This window comes from Strigops habroptila, chromosome 5 (genome assembly GCF_004027225.2).
Source record: "Strigops habroptila isolate Jane chromosome 5, bStrHab1.2.pri, whole genome shotgun sequence".
In the NCBI taxonomy this organism is placed as follows: Eukaryota; Metazoa; Chordata; class Aves; order Psittaciformes; family Psittacidae; genus Strigops; species Strigops habroptila.
Window position 1 is genome coordinate 31031459 of NC_044281.2, and position 13526 is coordinate 31044984.

Consider the following 13526-nt stretch of genomic DNA (forward strand, 5'->3'; position numbering starts at 1 on the left):
ACATGGGCGAGGGGAGAGGCATGTATGAGCCCTATTACTGCTGCCTGAGAAAGTGTAAGTCATGGAAAGGTTGGGAGTGAACAGGCAATGGCAGACGGCTCTGTCCAAAAGCACAGTAATGCTCAGTTTGCAGCATCTGAAACTGCTGAAAGATTGAGTGCTCAGAGAGACTGAGGGAAATGCAAACGGAGCCCCCAGAGGGGAACCATTTTTCAGCAGGTCATGAGCAAGCCAATAATGATTTCCATCTCATTTGTATGTGTGCTAAACATACCTGGCATTACTTCAGAGACTGGGGTCAAAAGTTCGATGATTATAGATCTTTGCTAAAGGCATTATGCTAGAAGATGCATCTGGATAGCTGCTAGGGGAGGGTCAGAGCAGGGTTTGCACTAACCTTTACCCCTGTCCTGGTAGGGTTCCCCAGCTGAGATCAATTATATATAACTGGCACACTGAAAAACAGCCACAAAGCTCATCTTGCATGTTACCTCACTGCCAGGATGCTTCAAAATAGCAAACAGAAAGCAGAGCAAGTAGGGCCAATACTCATTTTGCACCTCCCAACAGCCTTTCCATGCTGCCAGTCTCCTGGGCCAACAAGAGCCTTCCTTTGTCCAGACCATATTCAGTGTGCCCTCAAAATACATTTCTAAGTACAGCACACACAAAAATTGAGTCATGCATATATGAGGGGAGGGAAAGGATAGCCATCTTCGCTATAAGCTGTCAGGGAAAGATAGGTAATTACAAAAGGACCAACTAGAGCACTTTGAATTAGCCAGTGCCTAACCCCAAGAGTGCAAATACCCTCCCCTGCAATAAGTCAGCATACACACTCTTGCTCTCTCCACAGTGGTGCCTGGCACTGCAGTTGAGGCCCTTGTACACCCACTGCTTTCTCGCCACACAGCAGGAGACCCATTTTCCACGTACAAACACAGCACCTAGTATTGACGTGGATATCCTTATCGGGCTTAAAATGGGACCTAACTGTCTGCTGCTAAAGGAAGCTTTGGACCAGCCTCCTTCCCCAGGGGGAATAGCAGCAGATGACTATTCCCAAGACCAGGACAGCTCTGCGGCAATCCAGTGTCCATCTGAGCACGAAAGCCTCCCAGGCAGCACCAGCAGGCAGCTCCCTCACAACTATTGCTGTGGCCTCTCTAGAAACAAGAGGGCATTGCACCCTTCACTGCTTGCCTCCCCGTAATGCAGCAGCAGCAAAGCAAGTCCCAGCACTAGCTGATTCGCCTTGATCCAAGAGAAACACTTAGCAAAAAAAAGAAAAAAAAAAAAAAAAAAAAAAAGGATCAGGCAGCCAATAACTTAGTCTCTTGGAAGCAGCAATAGCCTTTTAACCTCACCCTTTAGGCTTTGGTGGCCTGGTGGACTCACAAAGTCAAGCCCACATGCTCCAAGATAGATAGTAGAGTTCCCTCCTGCCTCCAAAGAGGTGGTCCTTATGTCACCCCTTAAGACCCCAGTAGCACTTGGCTATTGCTGCTTGGGGATAAGCTGAAGAGAGGGTGACCTGCGAGCACAGATTTCTTTGCCTGAGGAAGATAACAGAGCTACAGCAAAAAAAGAGGGTCAAGTACACAGCCACAATGCTGTGAGTGTTCCTTTGCACCAGCTCTTACTGTCTTTTTTGCCTTTCTCCAAAACATACCTGTGTCACAGAGACTCTCACTGGGTTTCAGCACACAGTTTGACTTCCTTTACACTGAACTGGCAAGAAAGGGGGAGATTTCTCTTGGCCCCAGGTGCATTACATTGACTTTGTTTTCCAGCTATGAGTAGCAGGGAAACCTCAAGTAGACTCCAGGAAAAATGGCGCACCAGAGGCTTCCATTAATTCACAGAGGGTTTGGTTGAACTGGATTCAGGTAATAAATACTGTCTGGGAAAGACATGGGTTTGTTTTTCAAGGACCCCTGGGCAATTGTCTTGAACTTTAATAGGTGCTTGCAATGCACTCTTTAAGGGTATAAGCCTGATTGACAATGTGTGTCTATCTGACTTTTCAGGGGGGCAGGGTGGCAGAACCTAAGGAAAGCAAACCCATTTCTTATTTAGAAACTATCAAAACCAAAAAGGGGGATGGGAATTAAACATAACAACCATAACACCATAACAACCACGGCAATCAAAATCTAATAAGAAGTCTGAGTTTGTTTTCATTGGCAGCCACTTGCACTGATCAGTTTGGGCATCTCACTAAATTGCAAGACAACCTTCTTGAGCCAGTGGGTAAGAAGAAAAGCTTATCAAGACAGTGTTAAATCACTAGAATTGATTGCACCCTATTGCTTATGTTCTGATTCCACTGCCAGAAAAGGTATGAGCTGGCTTATTCACACATACACACTAGTGAACTCATTCATAAACAGTTGCTTTCCACCTCGGAGCAATAAAAATTAATAATAAAAGTAATTAAACCTCAGCAGCCTTCAAGCATTTGGAAGCCCCAGAGCCCATCACCAGATCCTCTGAAAACGCATCAGCCTCCTCATGAGAGAGACTGGGGCTTAATTCCTGCAGAGGCTGGCTGCCAAGAACCACAGCACCTGGTTGTCACACTCCAGCAACAGATTATTCCATGGTATCGACCCCCCCCGCTCTGGGTTAATTTGTTTAATTGTCTCACCACATCTTTTCCCATTAGGCTGATGTAACTTGTTTAAGCATACACAGATTGATTTATGGCAGCACTAGGGATGTTAATCAGATGCCTGCTCTCCAGTTAATGCACGTTCTGTATGAGATGCAGGACAATAGTCTCCCATATGGGAGCTCTAGCCTTTTGCCTTGAAATCAAAGGCAGCCTCACAGCGAGAGCAGAATTACACTGCACTAAGAATAGGCGGCTTCTACCGGCGTTGGGGGTAAGGCAAGGTCATTGCCTCTTGCTCTCAATTCTCAAGTGCCATCTTCTTTAAATACAGCTGCAATCAAGGAAATGGAAAATCTCTTTAAAAGTACACTGTTAGGAAGTTATTTGAGCCCATTTAAAACCTAAAACCTTGTCAGGAGGTAAAGTGTTTCCTTCAAACGAAACTCACTTGTCTCCAATTAAAGAGGCACTTTCCTTCACAGTGTACGCTCAATGTTCTTTAGCTCACTGCTGCATGTTCCCTGCATTTCCCTCTTATGGAAGTCATGCACGCAGTGAAGAAGCCTGCATAGAACAATTCTTGCTTTTCCATACATACAGTTCAGGTCATGCAACGAACAGCAAGACAGGATGTTCAGATACTATGAAGGTAGTTGGAAAACAGTTCTCAATAGTACCAATAAAATTTGAAAAGCCTTTGTAAAAACATAGGACACCCTGCAGATCCAAGATACTTTTCATTCTGTTGCTGTATTCAAAATTTAATTAGATACATTCAGTAAGCATGAAGTTCATCTGCAGGTGCTGCCATCTCACTGGAAGTCAAAGAAAACTTGACCCCTAACTTTGTGCTTCTAGAAAAATAAACAAAGAACTCCCACACATCCACTATGCCAAACTGCTAAAGAAAACTGAAGTTCTGATTCTCACTCTAACCTACATAACCACTCTTTGGGATTACAACCAGGACACCATCAGTCCCATCACATTTTGACAGCAAAACTCATGCATTTTCCCAGCAGCAAAAGGGCTCAGAGCAGCAGCTCTCTCAGCTGATTCTCCCAGGTGCTCCTCCTACTACCCAACTGGTCCCACCTTGATTAGCAAAGAGACTTCATCTCCTCAGACTTTCTAATCCTCCAGAGAGGAGGCTTTCAGTAGAGCTTCCAAACACAAGGTTACTGGATGTGTTGACAAATCTCAGCACTTCTTAAGAAATCTATTACAATTACAGCCTCCTCAGATCAAGGGGGGAAGAAACTTACACAAAAATTTATTTTAAAATTGCAGAAATGCTCTCTTGAACTGAGTTCCAGACCCCTTAAACACAGCATAGGGGAAGGTAATTTGGACATAACCAAGAAAAGAGAAGAGCAAATACATAAGGGCCTAAAAGTGACTAAACTGGTAGCAGCAGCAGAGGCTTTGGGGAGGAGAAACATTCACACAGTCAAAGCAGGCACATACTTCCAGAACTGAGTAACAATGCTACACCTGCCCTTTCAGAGTTTCCTTATCTCATCTGACTTTTTCTGCAGCCAGGCCACAGTCAGCAATGCCTCTCCATCAGTGCTGTGCAGCCTGGAGCCTGCCTTGCAGCCCCAGAGCAGGGGCCAGGACTGCCCCAGGCAGGGAGCTGGATCCATCAGCTAGGCCAGCACACTGGCCAGCGCTGCCTGCCACTCCACTGCCCAGCCCTCTACCTAGCAAAGGTGTCTAGGAGCACCAACCTCAAGAGACATTTCCCAAAGCCCTGCATCATAGCATAGATGTGCTAAGGATGAGACACCAGGAAGGAGAGGGGAAATTGGCACTAACTCCAGCCCAGGCAGGAGACAACGAGAGGTGCACAGCACTGAGAGCCAGTCAGTGCCGTCCAGGTTTCCAACGTCAGGTATCTCACATTTACAACAAACTCTTTGAGAACAACCTTCACGCTGAGAGCAACTCATAACATTTTCAAACAAAATACATGAGACAACTGTAAAAGTACCTTCAGATGATTCATGAACAAAGACCAAAAAACCTTATCTAATGTATTATTAAATATGGATTATTATTCAGCTCTATTCAAAAATACCAAAGGCCACTTTGATAGATCTAAAAGCACCAGCAGGAGCCACTGCCCTTTGTACCTTGCTAAGAAAAGCCCCCAGCTGACAAGGACCTCATGGACCATATGCTGCTTTGAAGCCACACTGACAACAGAGAACTCAGCAGACATGTCAAGTGTTAAAAGCACTATGAAACACTACCTTCGCTCTTCTGCCTCTACCCACAATCTTTCCCTGATCCTCGCACCAAGAGGGGCTTCAAACAAACACTTGGCTTATCCCAACCCAAGGTTAGCATCACCTGAGCCCATCCTCCCTAGCAGCACAAGCCTCAGTCTTATACCTTCCTGGGGAACCAGCCATGATTGCACACCTAATGTCCCTTCCTAAATTTGTGTGGATACCAATCCTACACACCTGCAAGTACCAGTAAAGTGGCTTCAGCCATTACCGAATTTATCTATGCTGCAAAAAAGAAGCATTTTCTCCCCTTACAAACTTCTTACAAACAGAAATGTAACTTCTTACAAACAGAAGAATGCAACTAGAAGACATGGGCAAGACCAGTGACAAATTCTGCCACAGTCACACCTAACATGCCTATAATGTGTGCACATGAGCAAATATCTAAGGCACTGAGTAATTATCTAGGTTTATCTTTACTGACTTTTGTAAGTTACACAGAAAGTAGGATTCACTACAACATTATGCTGTTTGTCTCCAGGCACTAACACCTATTTCATACCTGCTCAGAACTGTCTCCTTTGCAACAGTTTTGTAGAAAGGCATTAAAAAACTGCTAGATGCCAGAGCTTTTCTTGACAGTGAAATTTCACTGAAATAGTATGAAGATACAAGCTGACTTGTATCCTGTCACTGGGATATGTCACATACAATATAGCCTGCAAACACATTTTTACTTCTTTGCCAAGATATTTGCCTCCCCATTTAAGTAAAATATTCATATTCAATTCATTCTGCTTGGGACAATGTTGATCACTTACAGATTACCAAACCAAAATATCTGACAGGTTATTTGAAATATCCTTCTGCAGCCAGCACCAGGAGAATGCCCAGCATGATGGAAACCTACATTTTAACTGTCAGCAAATCAGATTGCCAATCTGATACTGCTTTTAAAGTAACAGAAACTATTTGTGAGTGTGTGGAAGATGTGTTTCCTTCTGTCTTAGTTCTGAGAGCCTATTAAGCAATGAGGAACTAATGAGGAATTTGATTTGGGCTACAGCAAAGCCCCAAAAGGCAAGAAGACACAAGTGGCTAGTAGAGAATCAGTACCTTCAAAACATTTCTTCAGCTCCTGCTCCCTGCAAAATTGGATGAGAAATGAGTGCCTGCATGAACTTGAGAGGTTTTGGAACAATGATAGATTCTGTATTTTTACAATTGAAAAAGCTGAAAAACAGGGTAACTTGGGGAAAAGATTATATTTTTATGGTTGGTTGGAGAACATTTTGACAGGCTTCCTCAAAAGAGCAAAGGACAAAAGTTATGCTAAGGTACTAGGAAGAGAAAGAGTCATTGGGAGGAGCAGGATATTCCCAGATCTTATAGCTGCTTCTTGTGTCTCAAAGATAGACACCATTTGTCATCCTCATCTAGTCTGGGACTGACAGAGCAAATGGTTAAAGGATGTAAAGAAGAGATGAGGGTGGTTTAAGGTGATGCACGCAGTAGACATAGGCATAGTGGGAAAAACACAGGAAAAGGAATTTCAAACCGAACATTAGGAGACTACGCAAGCCATTAATTTTATTGGACAACTAAGTATTCTCCAAGGGGAGAAGTGGAAACTCCATTCACTCAGCCATTTAGAAGTGGAGACATGACTTTATCATAGAGAATACCCTGTACCTTCAGAGATGGAAGAGACACTATAATTCAATTGCTCTCTTTTAACTCTAACAGAACAACTGTCTATTACAACAAGAACACCAACTCTTGCTAAAGCTAACATAAGCTTAGACGCAAAGCCTTGTATTACTTTCTCTGTTCTCTTTCTCATCTATTTTTCTCTCCCTCTCTAAGCATTATTGCCAAACAGCTGGGAAAAAAAAAAAAAAAAAGACAACCATTTATAAAGAGCAGTTTTTCTCATTGAACACAGCTTTTACAGAAATGGTTTAATGTGCAGTTCCCATCCTTCATCACTCCTGTATCATGCATGAAGTTTTGACAGAAAATTAGAACAGACGCTGTCTCCCCAGAAGGCTGTGCCTGGTGGCTATTGTCAATAGCACCAAAAGCACCACTGGCTGGAAGGGCTAAGCCTTGTCCAGACAGTGCTGCCAATCAGACCTGCCCAGCAGGAACCTGAAGCAGGACCAGGAGCATTGAGCCCTACCTGGCCTCCCCCTGCCTGGTGCCACTGGATGGTGGCACCAGCCATGGGTTTTGCCAGCCCCTCTGGACTCCCTCTTTCCTCTGCTTTGCAAAGCTCCTGTGTGCGCCTTTGTGTGCCTCTGTCTGCCTGCCTTGAGGACAAAGATTTTAGTGCGCAACAGGAAGGGCAGAAAGCTACTGCTGACCTATTAGAATATATTATTAATTAATTTTGCTAAGGCAAAATACCCAGTATTTTCTCAATAATTCCACTCATGGCAATAATTTATTGGTTTCTGTTTGACAGACTGACCATTTTGTGCATAAAAATGCTTTTGAAATGAAGCTGTTAAAAACAGGCTTTACCTTCTCTCTCTTCCCTTTTCTTCCATCACACTGCTAAAGATTATAACGTACTTGTCAAACTAGGTGAGCCTCCCCTATTTGGCAGGATCAGATTAGCAAGTCTTTTAATCAGAAAGTAAAATCAGAAAAGAAACATATAATTAGTTTAGTACTAAGTTCTAAAAAGTATTGCCTTAAGAGGACAAGCTCTCTGTTGCAGACATTAAGTACTCAGGCTATTAAGAAAATTAATATTTTGCAGACATGACGAACTCTAACTTTCTGACTCATTGTGTTTGGACTCCCCATAGCAAAAAGCTTTTCTCCTCTGGAAGAAGGACTCCTAAGGATGCACAATTAACTTAAGTCCATTCCTGGCAGCAGAGTGCATCATGGCAGTTGCTGCTTCTCTCTCTCTGAAAAATCACCCTGATACAGCATCAAAACCAACTGTCATTCCAAAGCGCAAGGACTATCAATTCAGCGGGCAGCAGGACAAGCAAGCGCAGATTGTATACAAGTCATTTTTTCTGTTTAACTGCTCGGATATTTATTTTGCTGTTTGAAGAGAAACCTTTCTCATTTTTCCAAAAAACCCAATGTAGGTAGGTCTTTCTTTTTAATCTAAAGAGAGTATTAGAAGTGTGACCAACAGGTCATACTAAACCCCACTTCCCTCTCACATTCCACTTGAACTGATGCCACCTTCAAACACATACATTTATATGCTCATGTGTGTTATATATTTTCTGTTGTTTCTGAAATCTTGAAGATCCTAAATGTAATTTCCCTTCCTGGGCCCTGCACTTTTGTTGGACTTGAGAGTAAATTCCTCTCCATGGCAAAATAGTCATCATGGGCTGCATTTTCCTTCATCTACAGCATCTAGAACAAAGAAAGTGATAAGAAGTCCTGGTGCACTCAATTCTGTTCTTTATACAGACCTAAAATCTTCTCCATCTCCTTGACATTAACAGTGGCTTTCCAAAAACATGTGTTCTGCACTGGAGGACAAATGAAGTACATCACCTCCTCCGCATTCCTCTTCTCAAATCAAGTAAGTGTCACATCTTCTGGGCTCTGGGATGAAAGTACAAAATTTTAAAAGTTGTCTCATCTTACCCTGAAGTCTCTTCCCAAATATAATTATGAATTTCTAAGGCAAACACCAGGGAGACTTTTTTCTTTTCACTTTAATTTACTGTGGGTCCATCAACTTTGACCACATTTGAAGGTACATTTTCTCCCCATTAGTTCTGTCTAGCCAAAGAAGCTCACGTAGCGATGACGCATCTCTTGCAGATAAAGGGTATCTGCTGATTTGATTTACTAAGAAGGCTAAATTTATTATGCGACATTTTACAAGTATAATTCTGCTTTCCCTTGATGGTAATAAATTGATATCAGCTCCCCTGAGACAAAAGAACCAGTCCCTTTATTATCCAGACATGACCCCAGAGCCAGATTCCATTTTAGAGACGGGAAATGACCATATCTCTGATTAAAAGGGAAACTTTAATCAAATAAAGTGCCTCATCAACCACGAGCCAAGATTCCAATACTCCTGACTGCAGCACAGCAATGATCCAAAGTCATATCTGCCCCCAACCCATTACCACTTACTGCAAACGTGATATCCATCCCAAACAGTTTACCTATCACCCTGGCAGCTGCTCCTCCTGTGCCCACAATCCCCGCAGAAACACGTTCTCAGGCTGCTACCCCAGGGTCTGTTTGACGAACCAGGAAGACGGGATTTGCAGTTGCTTGTTGGGGGCGGGGGTGTTCCCCAACAAAATCAATCTGGCAGGTGATGTTAGCCTGAACTATGCTGCAAGTGCAGCAGCCATGGCCTTCAGCTCAGGACCCTTCCAATAAGACCCTTCTATTCTATCTGACACTTTCCTCCTACACTCTGAAACGATCTTTTAAAGCTTTTAGGATACTACTTTATTTAGAGTCCCAGGTCAAGAGCTTGGTCCCTACTGTCAGTGGCGTATTTCTGCAGTTTTACAGCACAGGTAGTAGATGAGCAACAAATAATGGTAACAACGACAATGCAGATGTCTAGGAGTATTATCTCAAGTGTGTTTTAAGACTCCATTTCTGTGTAAGCACAACTGGATCTGTATGCCACTCCATGCAGAAATCCATCTTAAAGTCTTTCTGGCCATCTAGACAGTTTTCTTGCAACAGAGCAGGATACAGCGACTGACAGATAAATCATCTCCCTTTCAGCTATGGAAGCCCAGCTACGCAAGCAAATGAAGGCACCTGAACTCCACATCTCCCCAGGAACTGCTCAGCTGAGAGATCCAGCTATTTCATAAAGCCTTCTGCCGAGATCCTTCTGGATTAGCCCAGTTATCATTTCTGCTACAGAAGCAATGATATTTATCCTCTGCTTTATGCCAGGAGTATCCCCCATAATACCAAAGCCTCTGCACCAACTGAGGCCCCTTGTTCCACTGGGTTAAGAGCTGCAGCTCCGTCCCGGCAAAACGCAGAAAATACCACCTGTATGTAAAGTCTGTAATACCACCGTGCTGAGGATTACTTCCCTGGTATTTGTTGGAGCGTTAGACACACAGGCACGCACACACACACGCAGACACGTTTACTGTGTTGCGCTCTGCTTTCCAAGGCAGCTTCAGTGGTCTTCTGGGTGGGAGCGTTGCTCCAGGGGGGCACACACCGCCTGAGGAGGGGCAGGGCTCCGCCCGGCCCTGTCTCGCCCCTTTCCCGGTTAGCCCGAGTCTCCCCGCGCCCTGGCCACGCCGTCGAGGGGGCGTCCGGGCCGGCGGAGTGCGCCGGGTGCTGACGGCCAGCCCCGGCGGGTGGCTCTCGGGGTAGACAGCGGCAGCCGATGGAGGCACAGGGTGCCCGCGGAGGGGGCGGCGGTTCCGCTGTGGCCCCGGCACGGAGCGGAGCGACCTCTGCGGCTCGCACCGCACAGGGGCCGAGCCAGTCATCGTCGGCACCCGCAGGCGAGCCGGGCTCGGGGCCACCCCTTTGGGGCAACTGCGGCTCAGGGCTGCGAGGAGAGGGAGCCACTGCCCGCAGCACCGGCAGGCGCACGTCGGTCCCGGCCCGCTGCCCCTGCGCCGCCCAGGCCTAGAGGGAAACGACGGAGCGAGGGCTCCGGGAGGCTGTCGAGAAAACCGGGACCGCTTCCAAAGCCGCGCCGTCGGGGCGGCCAGAAGTGCCGGCGGGCCCCCGTCTCGGGGGTGGCACTGCCTCCCCACCGCCCCGCCCGGCACACCCCAGGGACGGGCAAGGACCGGCGGCACCCCCCCCCCGCAGCCCCCCTATCGCGGCCGGGCAGGGCTGCCGGCGCGGTACAGCGGAGCAGGGCGGGGCGCGGCGCGGAGGGCGGGCGGGAGGGCGGTGGGGCTGGCGCGGTGGCAGGGCGGGTGGGGTTTCCGTGCGCGGCACTTATTAGTGTGGTGATGGAAGACCAGCCCCTCGGAGCCACGTCGCAGTAGCGGCGCGGGCTGGCGGCAGCCGCCGGGAGGTGAGCGGCGGCGGCTCGGGCGGCGAGGCTGCGGGGCCGCCCCGGCCGTGCCCCATGCGGGCGGCGGCGGGGCGGCGGCGGCTCTGAGGGAGATGTCGGAGGCGGGGGGCGCGGGCCGAGCGCGTGCCGCCGTGGCGCGGCTCTCGGAGGCGGTGGGCGAGCGGCGGCAGCGGCTGGGCACCGCCATGGGGGAGGCGCGGCGGCAGCGGAGACTGCTGCTGGTGGTGGTGTGCGTGGCGCTGCTGCTGGACAACATGCTCTACATGGTCATCGTACCCATCATCCCCGACTACATCGCGGCTATGCGCGGCGGGGGGGCCGCCGGCGGCCCGTCCGCGCTCGCGGGGGGCAACGGGAGCGGCGGCGGCAACCGAAGCCTCCTGCCCGCGCGGTACCCGCCGGCCACGGGGGGCAACGAGGACGTGCAGATCGGCGTGCTGTTCGCCTCCAAGGCCATGCTGCAGCTGCTGGTGAACCCGCTCAGCGGCACCCTCATCGACCGCGTGGGCTACGAGACGCCGCTGCTGGCCGGGCTGGCCGTCATGTTTCTCTCCACCGCCACCTTCGCCTTCGCGGAGAACTACGCGACGCTGTTCGCGGCGCGTAGCCTGCAGGGGCTGGGCTCGGCCTTCGCCGACACCGCGGGCATCGCCCTCATCGCCGACCGCTACCCCGAGGAGCCAGCGCGGAGCCGCGCCCTGGGCACGGCGCTGGCCTGCATCTCCTTCGGCAGCCTGGCCGCCCCCCCCTTCGGCGGCGTCCTCTACGAGTTCGCCGGGAAGCGGGTGCCCTTCCTAGTGCTGGCCTGCGTCTGCCTCCTCGACGGCGTGCTGCTGCTGGCCCTGGCACCACCAGGGGCTGCTGCCGCGCGGGCCAACATGCCGGTCGGCACCCCCATCCATCGCCTCATGATAGACCCCTATATCGCCGTGGTGGCGGGGGCCCTGGCCACCTGCAACATCCCCCTGGCCTTCCTGGAGCCCACTATTGCCAACTGGATGAAGGACTCCATGGGGGCCAGTGAGTGGGAGGTGGGCCTCACCTGGTTGCCCGCCTTCTTCCCCCACGTGCTGGGCGTCTACGTCACGGTCCGGCTGGCCGCCGCATACCCCCACCTCCAGTGGTTTTACGGGGCCCTGGGCATGGCCATCATCGGCGCCAGCTCCTGCCTGGTGCCAGCCTGCAGGAATTTTGGGCAGGTCATCGTTCCCCTCTGTGGCATCTGCTTTGGCATCGCCCTGGTGGACACAGCCCTGCTGCCCACCCTGGCCTTCCTGGTGGATGTGCGCCATGTCTCTGTCTACGGCAGCGTCTATGCCATCGCAGACATCTCCTACTCTGTGGCATACGCCCTGGGGCCCATTGTGGCTGGCCAGATTGTGCACACCATGGGCTTCGCACAGCTCAACCTGGGCATGGGGCTTGCCAATGTGCTTTACGCCCCTGTCCTTCTGTTACTCAGAAACGTCTGTCAAATGAAACCCTCTCACTCAGAGAGGAACATTCTCCTTGAAGAAGGACCTAAGGGACTCTATGACACCATCAAAATGGAGGAGCATAAAGGCATGGGCAAAAGCCTCCAGCCAGCGGGTGGGATGGAGGAGAATGGCATGGACTCGTACCGCAGAGACCTGACTGGGGTGTCTGAGGAGGACTCATCGGACTATGAGTACAGTTAGGTTCCCCCACGCCACCCAGCACGAGGAGCAAGGAGGGGCATGGGGGAGAGGGGAAAGGGGTGGGAGGAGTGTTACTGCATTATATTTCTGTACCGATGTGCAATATATACAGTTTAACCTTTGTCATGATGTAATGGCTTTCTTCTAGACTTATTTCTAATCAGTATTTCCTTTAGCATTCTGGTAAGGTGGAGGAGGTGCGGAGTGGGGGGACATTCCTGAAGAAAATTATCTGGATAATCATTGGCATAAATCTAGGAGGGATTCTTCCAAAAAAAACCCCAAACAAAAACCACGAACAACAAACAAAAAAACCCAACAGCCTCGTAGCTGGGGTGTAATTGTGCAAAGTTTTCTCAAGCTGAAGCTGTGTGTGACATACTGTATATCTCTGTACAAAATACAAGAAAAGCAAAAAAGTCTGTGTAAAATTTCAAATGGTATATTCAGGGACTTAGTAAATCTTGTGTACATATACTTAGATTTTCAGTTGGTTTCGTATATTTAAGAACAACAACTATCACAATGTCTTATTCTTCCTCGGGAATAAATAAGTATTGTACTTTTTTCTCTCTCTTGTGCTGCTCTCCAGTAATGCAGTATGCTGTATTATGTTGAAGTCCAAACTACAAGAATAATACGATCTGAATAAACGGAATTGAAGGAGATCAGTTGTCTTTGTTTCATTGTCGAGGGCTGCTCGAGGGAGGGAGCGAGCTGGTGGTAACCCCTCAGTGTAACTCCTACTGTAACAATTCCTCGTAACACAAACCTCATCGGTTACCAGAATTGCCCAGGAGAAAACCCCAGTACAAAATGTTCTGATTCATTCTTCAAAATATGCGTTAATGGGTCCAAGCAAACAAGATCACACTGCAAATGTGCTATCGATCACCTAGAAATCCATCTCCTTGTGGGCTGGATTTAATTTTAATTTTCACAATCGTAAATTTCGATTTTCGAATATTCAAAAA

General features: G+C 48.4%; 1 protein-coding gene across 1 annotated transcript; it reads left to right on the forward strand.

Annotated features, from left to right (window-relative positions):
• The first annotated feature begins 10965 nt into the window (after positions 1-10965).
• SLC18A3 (solute carrier family 18 member A3) lies at positions 10966-13220 on the forward strand. Its single transcript, XM_030486814.1, has one exon. It carries the CDS (start codon positions 10966-10968, stop codon positions 12550-12552), a length of 1587 nt encoding a protein of 528 aa, XP_030342674.1. The 3' UTR covers positions 12553-13220.
• The last annotated feature ends 306 nt before the right edge of the window (positions 13221-13526 follow it).